The sequence below is a fragment of the Rhipicephalus microplus genome, chromosome 6 (assembly GCF_043290135.1).
Source record: "Rhipicephalus microplus isolate Deutch F79 chromosome 6, USDA_Rmic, whole genome shotgun sequence".
Classification (NCBI taxonomy): domain Eukaryota; kingdom Metazoa; phylum Arthropoda; class Arachnida; order Ixodida; family Ixodidae; genus Rhipicephalus; species Rhipicephalus microplus.
The window spans coordinates 110,842,105-110,857,217 of record NC_134705.1 but is presented as its reverse complement, the minus strand read 5'-3'; the positions used below and the strand labels follow the sequence as shown (position 1 = coordinate 110,857,217).

The following is a 15,113-nucleotide window of genomic DNA, read 5'->3' as shown; positions in this document are numbered from 1 at the left end:
ACGTGAATGCATGACGAAGGTATGTGACTAGTGCAAACATGATAACCGTAAGTTGCGTGTCACGTAACAACATAACTACATGCCACGCTCATGATGTGCTTGCGATTGCTTCACTGGCTTCGCACATATCATATTTGGTATTACGGGACGTGACTGGATGAGGAAGGCATGGGACTAGTGCAAACATAATAATGATGAGATGCGTGTCATTTAGCAACGTGAGCACATGTCACGCTCATGATGAGGTCGCGGCCGTTGGGCTAGTTTCGCATATATCATATTTGATATTACGTGACGTGAATGAATGATGAAGGCATGTGACCGCTGCAAACATGATAATCATGAGTATCGTTTCATGTTACAACATGACTACATGCCATGCTCATGATGTGCTCGCGACTGTTTCACTAGCTTCGAATATATCATATTTGGTATTACTGGACGTGAATAGATGAGGAAGGTATATGACTAGTGCAAACATAATAATGATGAGATGCGTGTCATTTAGCAACGTGAGCACATGTCACGCTCATGATGAGCTCGCGGCCGTTGGGCTAGTTTCGCATATATCATATTTGATATTACGTGACGTGAATGAATGATGAAGGCATGTGACCGCTGCAAACATGATAATCATGAGTATCGTTTCATGTTACAACATGACTACATGCAACGCTCATGATGTGCTCGCAACCGTGTCACTAGCTTCGCATATATCACATTTCGTATTACGGGACTGAATCAATGATGAAGGCATGTGGCCATTGCAAACATGATAATCATAAGATGCATGTCGTGTAACAACATTACTACATGCCACTGTCATAATGGGTTCGCGACCGTTTCACTAGCTTCGTATATATCATATTTGGTATTATGGGACGTGAATAGACGACGAAGGTATGATGCTGGTGCAAACATGATAAACATGAGATGCGATTCATGTAACAACAGAACTACATGCTACGCTCATGATGCTCTCACGGTCGTTTCGCTAGCTTCACATGAACCAAACTTGGTATTACGCGACGCGAACGGACGACGTAGGTAAATGACACATTCAAACATGACAATCATGACATGCATGTCATGAAACACCATGACTATCTGCCACATTCATGATGCACTCGTGGAAATTTCGCCAGCTTCACATTTGCCAAATTTTGTATTACGTCACGCCAATGGATGACGAAGTTATTTGACTGGTGCAAACATGATAATCATAACATGCGTGTCTTGTAAGAACATGAATATATGCCGCATTGAAGGCGCCAATACACTTGAGGAGAACCAGCGTGCGTGTGCGCGGGCGTTCATTTCGTCACGTCACGCCGGTGATGCCACGCCAGGGACAGATCTGCCCACCATATACTCGTAGGCGTGCGCTGCGCTGCATTGCTTTGACACATGCGCGTTCGTGCGCGCCCTGCGTCCCTCCTTCACGAAGATGTGGTGCGGCCTGGGTAATGTAGTCGGCACGAAATGCATCATGTCGTGATTCGCGCCGGTTGCCACCGAACCGCGCCAACAAATGCTGGTCGTGCCGGTCGAGGCTGGCGTCAGGCTATAGAGTGCTTGCGTTTTGCTTACGTAATGTAACTGCGTCCAGTTTGCGCACGTCCACGTTACATCGGAGTACATTGGGCCTTCCATGAAGCGCTCACCGCCGTTTCGCTAGCTTCGCACACATCAAACTTGGTGCTACGGGACGTGAATGGACGACAAAGGGATATGATACGTACAAACACGGTAATTACAATATGCGTGTCATGTAAAGCACGAATAACTTGTACGCTCATAGCGTGCTCACGGCCATTTCACTAGTTCCACGTATACAAAATTTGGTATTGCGTGACGTGAATGGGCGACGAATGTAAATGACACATCGAAACATGATAATCATAATATGCGTGTCATGTACAACATGACTACATGCTGCGCTCATAGCGTGCTCATGGCCGTTTTGCTAGCTCAACATATACCACGTTTGGTGTTACGCGACATCGATAGACGACAAAGGTAAATGACGCGTCCAAACATGATAATCGTTAAATGGAGGTCATGTACAACATAGTTAACCTCCGCCTGGTAAAATTATGCTGATTTTAAAGTGCCATATCAACCCTCTACATTTGCGCTTCGCATATTATCGATTCCCACTGTATGTAGGATATGCCAATTTTTTTCTAGAGAGTCCTCTTTGGACTCTGAAATATTCAAATTTGGAATGATTTTTGCCAAGTCCAAATAAACAGTCGGAGACTTATAAGTACCATAGCTAAATAACAATGCATATGCAATAAAACGTATTGCATGCAAACACACACATAATTAACAATGAAGTGAATACATGAATTCAAATAAGAGGTTTAGAAAAAATATAGAGGTATCAATGATAGAAAGCTTTCTCATTTTCTTGCTGTGGCAAGCTTAAGTGCAAGCAACGTATTTATTCTTGCTTCTGCAAAAATTCGGTGTCTGGAAATATCACGAGACATAGCTGCAGCAGTATAGTTCAGATAAGCAGGAAGTTGTCCGCCTTTTACAAGGTCAGTGAGGTATAGGGTATGTTGCTCAATTGTGCAACGCCCAGTTTGCCAGATGTACGCCTGGGCACTAAAATAAAGTATGGTGTGCATCACAGGTAATACGTGGGATACGGCAGACACCATGCTTGACTAGTGTCTGCTACTTCCCCTCTTCCACTTATACAGCAGAGCTGCTTAGCAAGCTTGCTTCGATCAGAAAAAAGCAATGGGGCTATCATGCGTGCGAACAACTCTCTTGAAATAATGTGTGACAGCACGAAGGCATGGCTGCAGAACTGGCCCAACAGTTCACAATCAGACACCATCATCTCATTTTTTAAAAATGAGGCTTCCGTAAAGGCCGTTAGCAGGGACATAAAGTGCTTGCAGCAAAAACAATATGCAGTATAGTACCTGAATTTCAGAGCTATACTGTATTTCACATTCACACAAGATTTTGAAAGCAGATTTCACACACGACGCCAAAATTTCTCTTTTAACAACTCTCCGATGAGCTTGCCGAAATGACACAAGCTTTTCGCATAGGCTGACTACTGAACTTGTTCCTGTTCAGCACAGCCTTAAAACGGTATAAGAAGACTGAGGGCACCTTGAACTTGGCCCACACAAGTGCCTGTGTGTGTCCCCTTTCGTCTTGCCCAGCAGCAATCGTGATCTACGTCATATTTAAAGGTCATTTGCCTCAACGCTGCAAAGATTAGTCTGAAACGTCACGTTGATGTGCAGGTTGATGCTGGTCTTCGGAAACAACCGCGAGAAAAAATTATTACATGGCTATCTAAACTGGTACTTGAGCGTGACCGCACAGTCGCTACGAAGTTGCGTCACTGCTGCATCATGGACGCCAGCGGCAAAAATTGAGCCGAGAGCGTCCACTTAATTCCAATCGCAATAAAGTTTTCTTTTCGGCAAACGTGCAACGCTGGTCCTGGTTTTTCTCGTCGACAAGAAAGACACCCGTCACGACCGTCAGAACCTTGCCGCCGTTTATGACTCTGGGCAACCGGAAACGGTGAAAGATCTCTGCAGCTGCCTCAGGCTGTGTTCGTATTTTCGCCGTTCCTACAAAGACTTCGCATGCCTGGAACATCCACTACGTCAGTAGTTCACATGAGAAAACTTTTCGCATGGACTCCTGACTAGGACTCCGCCTTCAGTGAGCTAAACTTTTTACTTACCTCTCCTACAATTTTGCGCCATTTCGTTTTTGAGGCACCAATAGAGCTACATACACACTGACGTGGTACTGTGAGCAATAGAGCGGTTACATTGTAGACGCTACCAAGTACCGCCTATACAAGCCACACACAAAACCAAAGCAGAACGGAAGTGTACCCTTACCGAAATTAATGAAATGCCTCGCGGTATAGTTTGCTATTGAGATCTTTCGACCATACTTGTACAGCCGCATCTTCAGAACAGTCACCAATCACCATAAACTTTGCTGGTCAGTTACAATATGAGAGCCAAGAGCCGGTTAGCACGCAGTGCACTGCGGCTACAAGAATACTTCGCTGATACGTGCTATGGCCACGTCAACTCTTTTGTCATAGTAGCACTCAAAAATAGGCGTATTTAGCGTTAAAACGGAACGCCATACTGACATGATTATTCTGACATAATACCATGACTAAATGGGATACATCGCATCTAGCACCGCTATTATATATTATATTATATATAAAAAGCTTCTGCGCTCCTTGTCATTAAACAGAAAGCGATGAGGTTGCACGTACATTGAAAGAGGTGTTCCAAATCGGATGTTTATTATATTGCTTTACCAGATGTATCTTGTGATGGTCATATTCTATACCTACGTGTTCATTCACAAATACGTCTTCTGTTGCAATGTCCTGAAAGAAAAAAAATACAATTCCATAATGAAGACAATATTCATCTACGGAATTTCTCTCATGAGATCGTGCATTGATCTACGCAACTTTTGTACATTCTCTGAAAAGTACGTTCAGAAGTTCTGCGAGCTTCAGCATATAAATTTATAGCATTCTTAACAATATAAATGCATTGTACTAAACAATGTTTCCGAACTTTTTATTTATTTATTTAGAATACATTAAAACGCCCGCGTAGGAGATTAGTGTAAGGGGAGGGGGATAATGACATTGAAAATACAGGTACAACAACATAATAAAATGCAGAATGCTGGCAAGCCATTAACACTAAAGTGCACATAAATGAAATATTTTGGCAGCGTAGGACAAAGACCATGCTTCAAAATGCTATTAACTTGACAAATGGCGAGGCAGACTGACAACAATTTAGCAGAGGAACAAACAGTGATTCTTCGGCTTTAATGTGCGAGTGCCAACATTTGAACAGCTCTTGTGTTTGAAGCGAACTTTAACAATTTGGTGTCCTTACAAAAAGCGATAGCTTTGGTTGGTTTGCTAAAAAGACGCTCCGAATTAGTTCCTTCCCTATTGAATAATAATATGGAATAATAATAATATATTATTTGCCATGAGCAAAATTTGCTATGTTTGTGAAGTATTACTCTAAGGAATATCCAGGAACAAATACAGAAAATTTTTCGACTAGAATCAGTGCGAACATTCTCCATAAGATGTCCTGATAATAGTCCCAGTCTTTCACATTTGTGGGTCCATGAACACTGCGCATTGGACGATGGACTGTCGACATTACCCTTTTTCGTGGTGGGGCGACGTTCCTCTTTAATATTCTTGAGAGTATCAGACTATCATATGACGAGCGCTTGAACTACCTCTTCGTGAACTAACAACCCTTGAACCACAATTTGAAAATCTTAGACCACATAAACCTAGAGGAAATGATAGAAGTTAACTGTTATTGAGGTGGTGTATTTTGCTAGGAATATTTGTCGAAAGTGAAATTTACCAGAGTGGCTGCATGGGCAGAAACGACGGTAAATGTTACCGAAACGTCTCCTGCTGCACCGTTGGCCCAACCTGGCTAGATATCGGCAAGTAGGATGGCTGAAGCCTGTGGCCACACAGCAAAATTGGTTTCCACACTGACTTGTGGAAGCACATCGGTCACCAAGTCCCTACATTGAGACATTGAATAATGTTTTAACGTGAGAGCACCAGGAAGCCTTTGTGGATAATTAGATCGTGACCCCAGACATTCACAGAAACAAGTGATACAGGATGGGCGCCAACTTTGAATACCGTTTTTTGAGGCGTCACCAGTGAATAGAAACAGAGAAAGCAAAAACACACACAGTAAGTCAAAGGCACGTCCACGTCACGCGAAATCTTTTGAAAAAAAAAATCGAACAACAAAGGTCTCAGCCCTCTGAAGCTTTCAAGACCTGACCTTCATACATACAGCACATTCGAACAATTCATGACTTGTAGGGTCGTTATTGCGTATTTATTGCCTTTCATCACGTGACCATGTATACCTAAGTCGAACCGGCGGGTGAATCTCCCATATTTTTAAAGACATCACTTCAAAGTAAAAAAAAAATATCTCACAATATCGTGATATTCATTGCCAGAGATTCGGCTGCATCGCAATTTTTAAAAGTGCGAGCTGTAAAATAAAGCACAAGCAAGAATGAATCGTTCAATTGAAGAAAGCACGTGAAATTGACAGAGTGAAAGAGCATTTTTGGAGGATGCTATATTTTGCATTGCCCAATAAACAAAAAACGTTCTACATTCTGCGTTTTGAAATAACAAGACACACATTCATTGCAGTGATGCCATGTCCGAGTTTCATCAATATCTTTATTATTTGCCGAGCTTTGTTACCAATCATCTGGTTATCTTTAAAAAGCACGGTTGACAGTAAATTCAGCGTTGGGCAAAGAGTTAATAATAATAATAATAATAATAATAATAATAATAATAATAATAATAATAATAATAATAATAATAATAATAATAATAATCTTTATTGTCATATTGAGTTGTACGAAACAAATAACAGGCCTGTAAAAGCCAGACGGTGGCCTGGAGGACTCGGCCCGGCACATCGGCAGACGAGAGATGACATATATATTGAAAAGCTTTTCATGTAAACAATCAGAGAAAGAATACATGTAACTCATTTACGCTACATATAAACACAATAACAATCAAGAATCAAATTAGCCGAAGAAATACTACCTAAACAGCAGAAATTTGAAGACAAGCATTGAAAAACTTTAAACAAATTATACCCAGTAGGCAAGAAACTAGAAAAAAAATAATAATGCCATAACTGATGCCGCATTAAAGAGACCTTAGGCTCTTTCGTAGACTGCGTTTAGTCGTTGCCGAAAAAACACTGTCGAGGATGTCATTAAAAACAGTAGGGACCTTTCTAGTAGCTTTGCTATATCGTGTTTGGACAAATGGTACAGAAAAGCGGGCAGTTTTTCTAAATATATGAGGGGTAATGCATTAGTTTTTGAACTGAGAGCCTAAGAAATGCCGTAATACAACAGTTTGGTTGAAGGACGCTTTGAAAGACGGCAGGCGAAGTAGAGAAAACAAATTTACATTGTCTGTTGAAGAACGATTATACACAATGAGTTTCAACATACCTTTTTAAATATTGTTAACACGACGCTGCCATCGCGAAGAACAGAAAGCAAATAAAGTGATGCCATATCGTAGGATACTATACGCAAGAGCAAGCATGATTGTCACTTTAATATTGGTGGGTGCAATTGATCTAAAATTGAAAAGAAACCACGAGATTTTTCGTAGTCTGTCACAAATGTAAGCCAAATGATCATTCAAGGACAGGTTCCTGTCGAAGAATACACCAAGATATTTTATAGAATTAACATATTCAATGGGAGTACACTTAGAGCAGGCGCAATCACGGGGATGAAAAAGTAGGGGTGCATTGGTAACCATTGCTTTCAAAGGACTTTTAAAGCAAATTAATTTCGTTTTTTTCTGATTAATCACCAGGCAATTATTTGTAAACCATGACGCAGCCTCATAAACACTGTCTTGTAGTAGTGACAACGCTTTATTGCAACATACATGTTTCGTTAACAGAACAGTGTCGTCTGCGTACTGAAATACAAGATATTTTGGAACAGCAGCTGTAAAATCATTTAAGAATATAATAATAATAATAATAATAATAATAATAATAATAATAATAATAATAATAATAATAATAATAATAATAATAATAATAATAATAATAATAATATAACATTATTATTATTATTGTGGTTCAGGCAGCGCAACCAGTATATGATTATGTGAGAGACTATAGTGAAGGGCTCGTGAAGTTTTGATAATCTGGATCTTAAACGTGCACTGACACCACAAAGTACACGGGCCTCTACCATTTAGCCTTCATTGGATTGCGACAGTTGTGGCCATTCAGTGGAAAGTGATTCTGTTGTGTCTAGTCCCTATGTTTCTGTTGTAATGCGCTGCCTTATGTAATGAAACCTATCAAGACAGCCCTATAACGTCCCATTTGCTTTTTTTTAAATATGTTCCTTGTACTAAACTTCAGCTAAGAAGATCACTGCAAGAAGGTCATCACGAGCTCCAAACTGGAAGACCAGTCCAATGCAGTCCTGAAAGCACGTGAAAGAGCAGACAGGCATGGGCTCCTGGCTCCAACTTTTGGTTTGCCGATAGCAAGCCAGGCTCTTCCGTAAGATGGCAGTGGCTGGTTTTGAGACACTTAACGAAAAAAAAAGAAGTATTTGTCTATGTATCTGTGCCGTACTGAAACTAAGGTATTAAGTTATTATTGTTTTGAAACGTTTAACACCTCCTTCTCCACGCATAAACATATTAGCATTATCCCAACTGAGTGCCATGTTTGAAGTCCTATGATAAGTTTCAAGTGGAGGGAGTTTCCGTCATATAACATTCCCTCCAGCTTCAGCTCAATCGAGTATGAAGCCGTCTACTGGAGCTGCTTTCACGCGGGAGATACAAGTGATAGGTTTCAAAGTGATGACGTTAAAAAGCTTGTTTCGCGACAATTTCGGCGTCGGTGTTTGTGTCAACGTCGGTGTCGCCCTGGGCGTTGCTCAATGAGCGACAAATTATGATCTTCTCAACAACTGAAAAATCGAGAAATATGTGAATAAAATTATAAATGTTTAAGGTCCAAGTGAAGATCGAGTCCAGGCCACCTGCGTGGCAATCAGGTGTTGTAAGACAGAGCCATAATATTTGTTAAAGCTACTTTGGAAAGAAGCGCTATATAAATACCGAATATAGTGGAGAAATTCTTCTTAAGGCGCCTCACATATTTCGTGGAAGAAGCTTAGATTCGTGCCAGGCGTCAAGCGACCTGAGTTCAGTGATAACGAGGTGCTTTAAAGCTAAAGTGGATGCTTGGGCGTGTTAGTACGACATGGCTGAATTGATCTCGTTTTTCTTTTGCCCCCAAGAAACTCGCTGGCTCGTGTAGGGCTGTTAACTCTGCCGCTCAGCAAGCCTGCGGTAGCAAAACAAAGCGTAAGAAAAAACATTGTTTCACGTGGTCAGGGCGTGGTATGCACTCCTTGACACGGGCTGTATACACTTGCTGCTAAGCGTTACGCTGAGTCAATAGAGCAAGCGTTATTGGGCGCATAGAGAACACGCTTAGAGCGTTTCTCGGCAATATCTGGTCACGTTTGCATCCACTGCCACGTCTGTGGCTGTATTCTTGAGTATGAGCGTCGCACGGTTGTCAAGCGTTATCGGGAGCAGCCAAAGCCTCTTGAGACTAGCTGACAAAAGGAATCTTGGAGGCGTCAGAAACAGAAGCTCAGGAGAGCGCCTGTAAATAGGCCTTGAGTGAGAGGTTCTCACATATGGTGTCACTGAACTGATTTTTGTTGAGCAGCTTGTAACCCCAGCAAATTCAAATTTTCGTTGGGAGGTAGGCACTTTCTGCCATTGCTTCTATCGTGTCACCACTTCTGCTCATTTCTTTATTAAGCCTTCTTTGGTTTAAAACAGCTCTCGTACTCCTTTCCCTATGATTCTAACTCCACCTTCAAGTAGAGCTTCAGGTATCACAATTGTATGATGGTTGCGTTATGCAACGATATGTAGAAAATGTCTCGGTTGAAACATGTCGCTTTGTTTTAGAGGGTAATTGCCAATTATGTGGTTCTTTTTGTGGGAAAACCAGTATGTTGGTATATTGTAGTGGATAATTTGACACTTGTAGTTTCCAATTAAAAGAAATTGCTAGACTAAACAGCCTAAACTTGATGTATTTTACTATACTAAAGACATCTATGTATTGTACACTCACTGTATTATGCCTCCAATTGTAAACACGCAAGATATTTCTACTTACCAGCTGCTGGTAACCGGAATACAAGTATGGTAATATCTCTCCGTCAAACTGTAAATATTGAAGTCAAGGTTCGGTACTATTGCGTAGATGAGTAAGAACGATCTGATCAGTCATACTTCACTGCTATTATTTGCTCACATATGAAAAATAGTCATTTTCGCGCGGTAACGAAACAGTACACAAAGTAGCTTTGCGTAATTGTCCCCGGTAACGGACAATTACACATAGCTACTGTTATTGGGTCCAAAATTCTGCTTTGACGCATCATCAACTGATCGTTTTTTTTCTGCAATTGCCTTTTTTGCATTTTTGTGCATGTTGGCAACATTGCCATAGAATGACGATGGCGCAGTTAGTATGGGTCAATTTTTGGACATTTCTTTTTCTGCTTCTTTTAATAAACTGTTCTGTTGCGTGTAAGCGTTGTAAGCGTCTACTTCTGGTTCTCTTGTTTGAGCTACTTCAAATGATATGGAACCATATCAACTGTGTACGTTGCTACAAAAAGGTTGATTACAGAATGGGCTTAAAAGTTACTTCGAAAAGTTTTGGGAATGAGTTTTACTTCATTTTAGGTTTGTTTTGTGGCTCGACTGCATTACTAATAGTAGGACGTGGATTTGTGGAAGCACCGCTATGACCAACAAAACTTCACAGTTATTTGTCCCGACAACACAAACACGATTAGGGCTAAAATATGGTCAACACAAAATGTATAAGATGCCATATTAGCCAACAGTTTGGCGAGCAACAATAGAAGGGCTAATATAAGTATAAGCGCTCTGCTAATCAGCGCCTACGTTTTCAGCTGCATGCATGGCGTTAATATTTTGAAGAGTAAGTCATGAAAACTTGGATATTGTTTACTTACACCTGGATAGACAGCTGATGGTAAGTTCACCATCAGTAAAAGAAGAAAAGGAAAATTCGGCTGGCGAGCAGACAGCTCCATCTGTTTTATAACACGTTCGTAAATCCTACAGAGAGGTGGGCGATTAGTCGCATCCGCAACAAATGAATTCAGCACCACGTCAGCCTACTGAAAAATGCAAAAGACGTTTGAAGTCAATCAAATTGTCTGGATAGGTATCACAGATAACAGATGTTTTTCTTCTGCTCTTTTAATTGTATCTTGAGTCTGTAGTTTATAGATGACGCTGAATTGTCACTCACAACCAACGATGCCGATGCCGGCCTCAGGATTTCCGTGAAACGAGCTGTTTCACGCAACGTAGTTAAAATTAGTGACCTATCCACAGCAACGTATTAGAGACACCTATTTTAATTATCCAGTTGGTGATTCATTATTAGTGGAAAAAACCTTGACAATGTACTTTTTAAAGGCATCACGCATTCCTTGCACATCACTTCAAACGATTTCTTGGGCTATAATGGGCTAGCGCTATTGTCAGCTGTGACGCCAGTGTTTTGTAACAATGAGGATGATGATGGTAGCGTAGATACATCAAGAAGATGTTGCTCAAAAAACGGATGAATCATTCTTCCGTGAACCAAGTAGAATATAATCACGATGTTATTTCAACCAATGCTAGAGCAAGATTCGCGTTGACGCTTGCTGCATCACCACTCGAAAACTTCTGAGTTTGCAACTGGCACCAACCACCCTTATCGCCCTCACCTGGTCTCACGGCTTGATTGATATGTGAGGTTTAACGTCCTAAAACCACCATATAATTATGAGAGACGCCGTAGTGGAGGGCTCTGGAAATTTCGACCACTTGGGGTTCTTTAATGTGCACCCAAATCTGAGCACATTGGCCTATAACATTTTCGCCTCCATCGGAAATGCAGCCGCCGCAGCCGGGATTCCAACCCACAACCTACGGGTCCACAGCCGAGTACCTTAGCCACTAGACCTCCGCGGCGGAGCGGCCCCACGGCTTGCTTACGAAAACTGTGGATAAAGGTCTTTAGGACGTATATGATGACTTATGGAACTTCAAAGCTACCGGTCGAACGAGTAAAAGCGAGCGTGTTCGCCTGCCTGGGCATCCTTCGAGCGCCAGCGCATTTTTTCTGTACTGAATCCAGCTTGCCTGCAGGCTGGATCCGCCACCACTACGACTATCGACCCTTTGGGTGCAGGTAACGCCGGGTCGATAAACGATAAATGTCACTCTTCAATCGCCTCCCTTTTGCAAAAACAGCGTGATGCCAGTACGTTTTTTGGCACTAGTACATGCTCGTAATTACTGGAACTTCGCTGGGTGCGCTGGAAAAAAGCTGTGTCGCACAGGTAGGCGTGCTGGCTCAACCGCTGTGATGCTGGTGCGCACTGCGAAGCGCTGGAATTTTCACTGGCAAGCGCTGGTGAATACTGGAGCACGTACTGTTTCTACCAGCACAGCTTCAGCGTGCATGTTATTGTGGCGTGTGCCATGCTTTGGTTCGGTTTCGTTGAATATAAAACGATTGATTCGACGGCAGGGAGAGATGCTACCTTAACAGATACCGAGCATACGTATTTTTTGCGGCGCACGTACGTATCGCAACAACTATAAGGCACCTTTTTCGCATATGCCCCTGCGTAAACTGGCCATATTCGCATCATCCGTGTATTGCTCTAACGGTTCTAAGTTGCAGTGTTTGTAAGCCTGGAGCTGCACGCCACTCCTCAGAGAAACAGGAAATTGTTTTTGCCGCAAAGTTGACGAAACGTAAATGAGCTCTCTCGATCGCTTCGCAAGGTTTCCTAGCGGAGGCGAGAAAAAAAAGCTGTCGTTCGATTCAGCCATACCACATAAATGTATATCTGGCAATGCTTATCCTTCTACTTAGTTCAGGCAAGAGTTAAAAATGTTGCGAAGCTCAAATGCAGAATCTTCAATCATACCAACTCAACGCGTCGAGAGTGGTCTTACCCAGTGCCCGGCCCAGCGAGCATGAAACTTGTCGTGCCACCCTCATTGGTATATATGTTACCGGCGCTTCTTGCTTCGTGTACACACAACTCTAAAGTTTGAGAATAACTGTAAAGTATAGTTTAAACATCCATGAACCTAAATCTACTATTTTGTCTTGTGTCGATGTTTGCACAAGGAGCGCCGACGATTGAACGTCGCGCTTTCAGCTACGCAGGCAGTCTCCGAAAGCTGCGGTCACACTTAGCCGGTACCTCTCCGACTGATATGTAACAACACGCAATTTTCAGTTGGTAATTTGCGACGCCTTCGTGAACTGACTCCTTGGCATACGTTTTCAGCGGATTGCATTGGTGTTTCTATGGTTTTTTTTTAAATTGGTGGTATTGATTTAACTGCATATATCTGTACACTGTACACTGGCGGAGGCCATAAAATCGGCTGTCGCTCGTCATCGCCACTCTGTAATTGCATTTCTGACATCGATTGACCTTCCACTTACTTCATGTACAGTTTAGGTAACAGTTATAGATATTGCGAAGGTCGAATGCAGAAACTTCAAGCATCGCAACTCCCCTACCCTGTGCCCCGTCCCAGCGAGGCCTACCGTACCGCCCACGTCGATGTACCTACTACCGTCGCATTTTACTTTAAGTAGGCACAATTATAAAGTGCAAGAATGACTGTAAAGCACAGTTTAGATATCCCTGATCCTAAATCAACCGTTTATCGTCGTGTGCGGTGCCCGCACAAGGAGCGGCGACGATCGATCAGTCGTGCTTTCAGCAACGTAGGCTGTCACCGAAAGCATTCTTCTGAGCACAGGTGCCGGTACTTCTCTGACTCGTACGTAAGAACACGCAATCTTGAGTTGGTAATTTTTAGGCCTCAGTGAACTAACTTACTAGCATATTTTTTCAGCGGATTGCATTTGTCATTTCTTCGGGGGTTTCTTAGTTGCAGGCATCGATATAACTGCAAATATGTAATCTGGCACGCCTGATGTGTACTGCTACATCGTCGCTTGCGCGAAAAAAATACTTAAAATTCACTCATGTGCGAAGATATCTACGAAACAAGACATGTAAATCATCTGTACTTGTTGACCAGTAGCAAGTACTAGAACCGACTATCCAAATAAAAAAAATTATCGGCAGCAACAGCTGACAATCCGTGGCTGTTCCTCCAGTTAATTTGAAATTAATTTGAGATTTTCAGAGTTAAGATGTACATGCTTCAAAAAACTTCGCGCTCTTGCTAATATCTGCACGTCAATCGGTGCCCGGAAGCCGTTCGGCACTGTCTAATGAAGACGCAATTGTTATTTGGAAAGAAATACCGTGTCAGTCTTGACTGTGCGACTTGTAAACATCAAGTTGAACGGAGCGTTCTTCGGATAATAATAATAATAATAATAATAATAATAATAATAATAATAATAATAATAATAATAATAATAATAATAATAATAATAATAATAATAATAATAATAATAATAATAATAATAATAATAATAATAATAATAATAATAATAATAATAATAATAATAATAATAATATTAATAATAATAACAATAATAATAATACCTTAATAAATAGTCATTTTACAACACATAGTGGGTAGCGCACACGGCTAGAAATCCGGAGGTGGTGCGTTCAAATCCCGTCAAGAAGTGCTTTATTTTTTCCAATTTTCTTTTATTTTTATTGTGAATGCGTGCGCTTTTATTTATTTATTTATTTATTTATTTATTTATGGCGAATGGGCATCCCCGTTTTAACCCTGTGAAGCCATTTTGCGCAGAGTACTGGGACGCTGCTGCTCCAGCGTCCCAGTACCTGCGCTGGGAGGCGCTGGTACCAGTGCCATACTGGGCGCATATTCAGACATGGCGCAGGACGCTGGTACCCAGTGGCGCTGGTTTTTGCAATAGGGCTTGTTTTCGGAACAGTTAAATCAGTGAGTATACGGTATTATGGATTGACAACAGTTTATTTATTTATTTATTTATTGTACCCTCAGGGCATACAGCATTATAGAGGGGAGTGGGTTTAGAAGAAAAAAAGTTCAGCCGTTGTGCTCGGCGTTCAGGTGAAACAGCGGGAGAATACGTCGCTGCTATAGAAATCGTAATTGCTTACTAACTTTGGAAGCCTTAAAATAAACGACGGCTGATGTAGTTGGTACGTAGTAATTTTGAAAATACAGGGTGTGAAAACACGGACACTAAAATGAAGTCATGACATTACAAATGCCCATAGACGGTTTCAAGATTGCAAGCGTTGTACCCCAACAAACTTCCGGCCACCTTATTTACCGGCTTCTCAAGTCAAAACTGAGTGCACGTGTTACCGTTCCTTTTGAGAGTAAGGAAAATCTCTCTTCCATTTTTCACATGAAATGAACGTAC

The 15,113-nt window shown here is 41.6% G+C and overlaps 1 protein-coding gene across 1 annotated transcript; it reads right to left on the bottom strand.

Moving 5' to 3' along the window:
• Positions 1-4,292: 4,292 nt before the first annotated feature.
• Positions 4,293-11,057, bottom strand: LOC142764876 (uncharacterized). The gene is made up of 5 exons (XM_075865421.1): positions 10,995-11,057; positions 10,693-10,860; positions 9,822-9,869; positions 5,427-5,595; positions 4,293-4,402 (listed from the first exon to the last, which is right to left on the bottom strand). The coding sequence occupies exons 2-5, from the start codon at positions 10,771-10,773 to the stop codon at positions 4,371-4,373; spliced, it is 330 nt and encodes a 109-aa protein (XP_075721536.1). The 5' UTR covers positions 10,774-10,860; positions 10,995-11,057; the 3' UTR covers positions 4,293-4,370.
• Between the last annotated feature and the right edge of the window lie 4,056 nt (positions 11,058-15,113).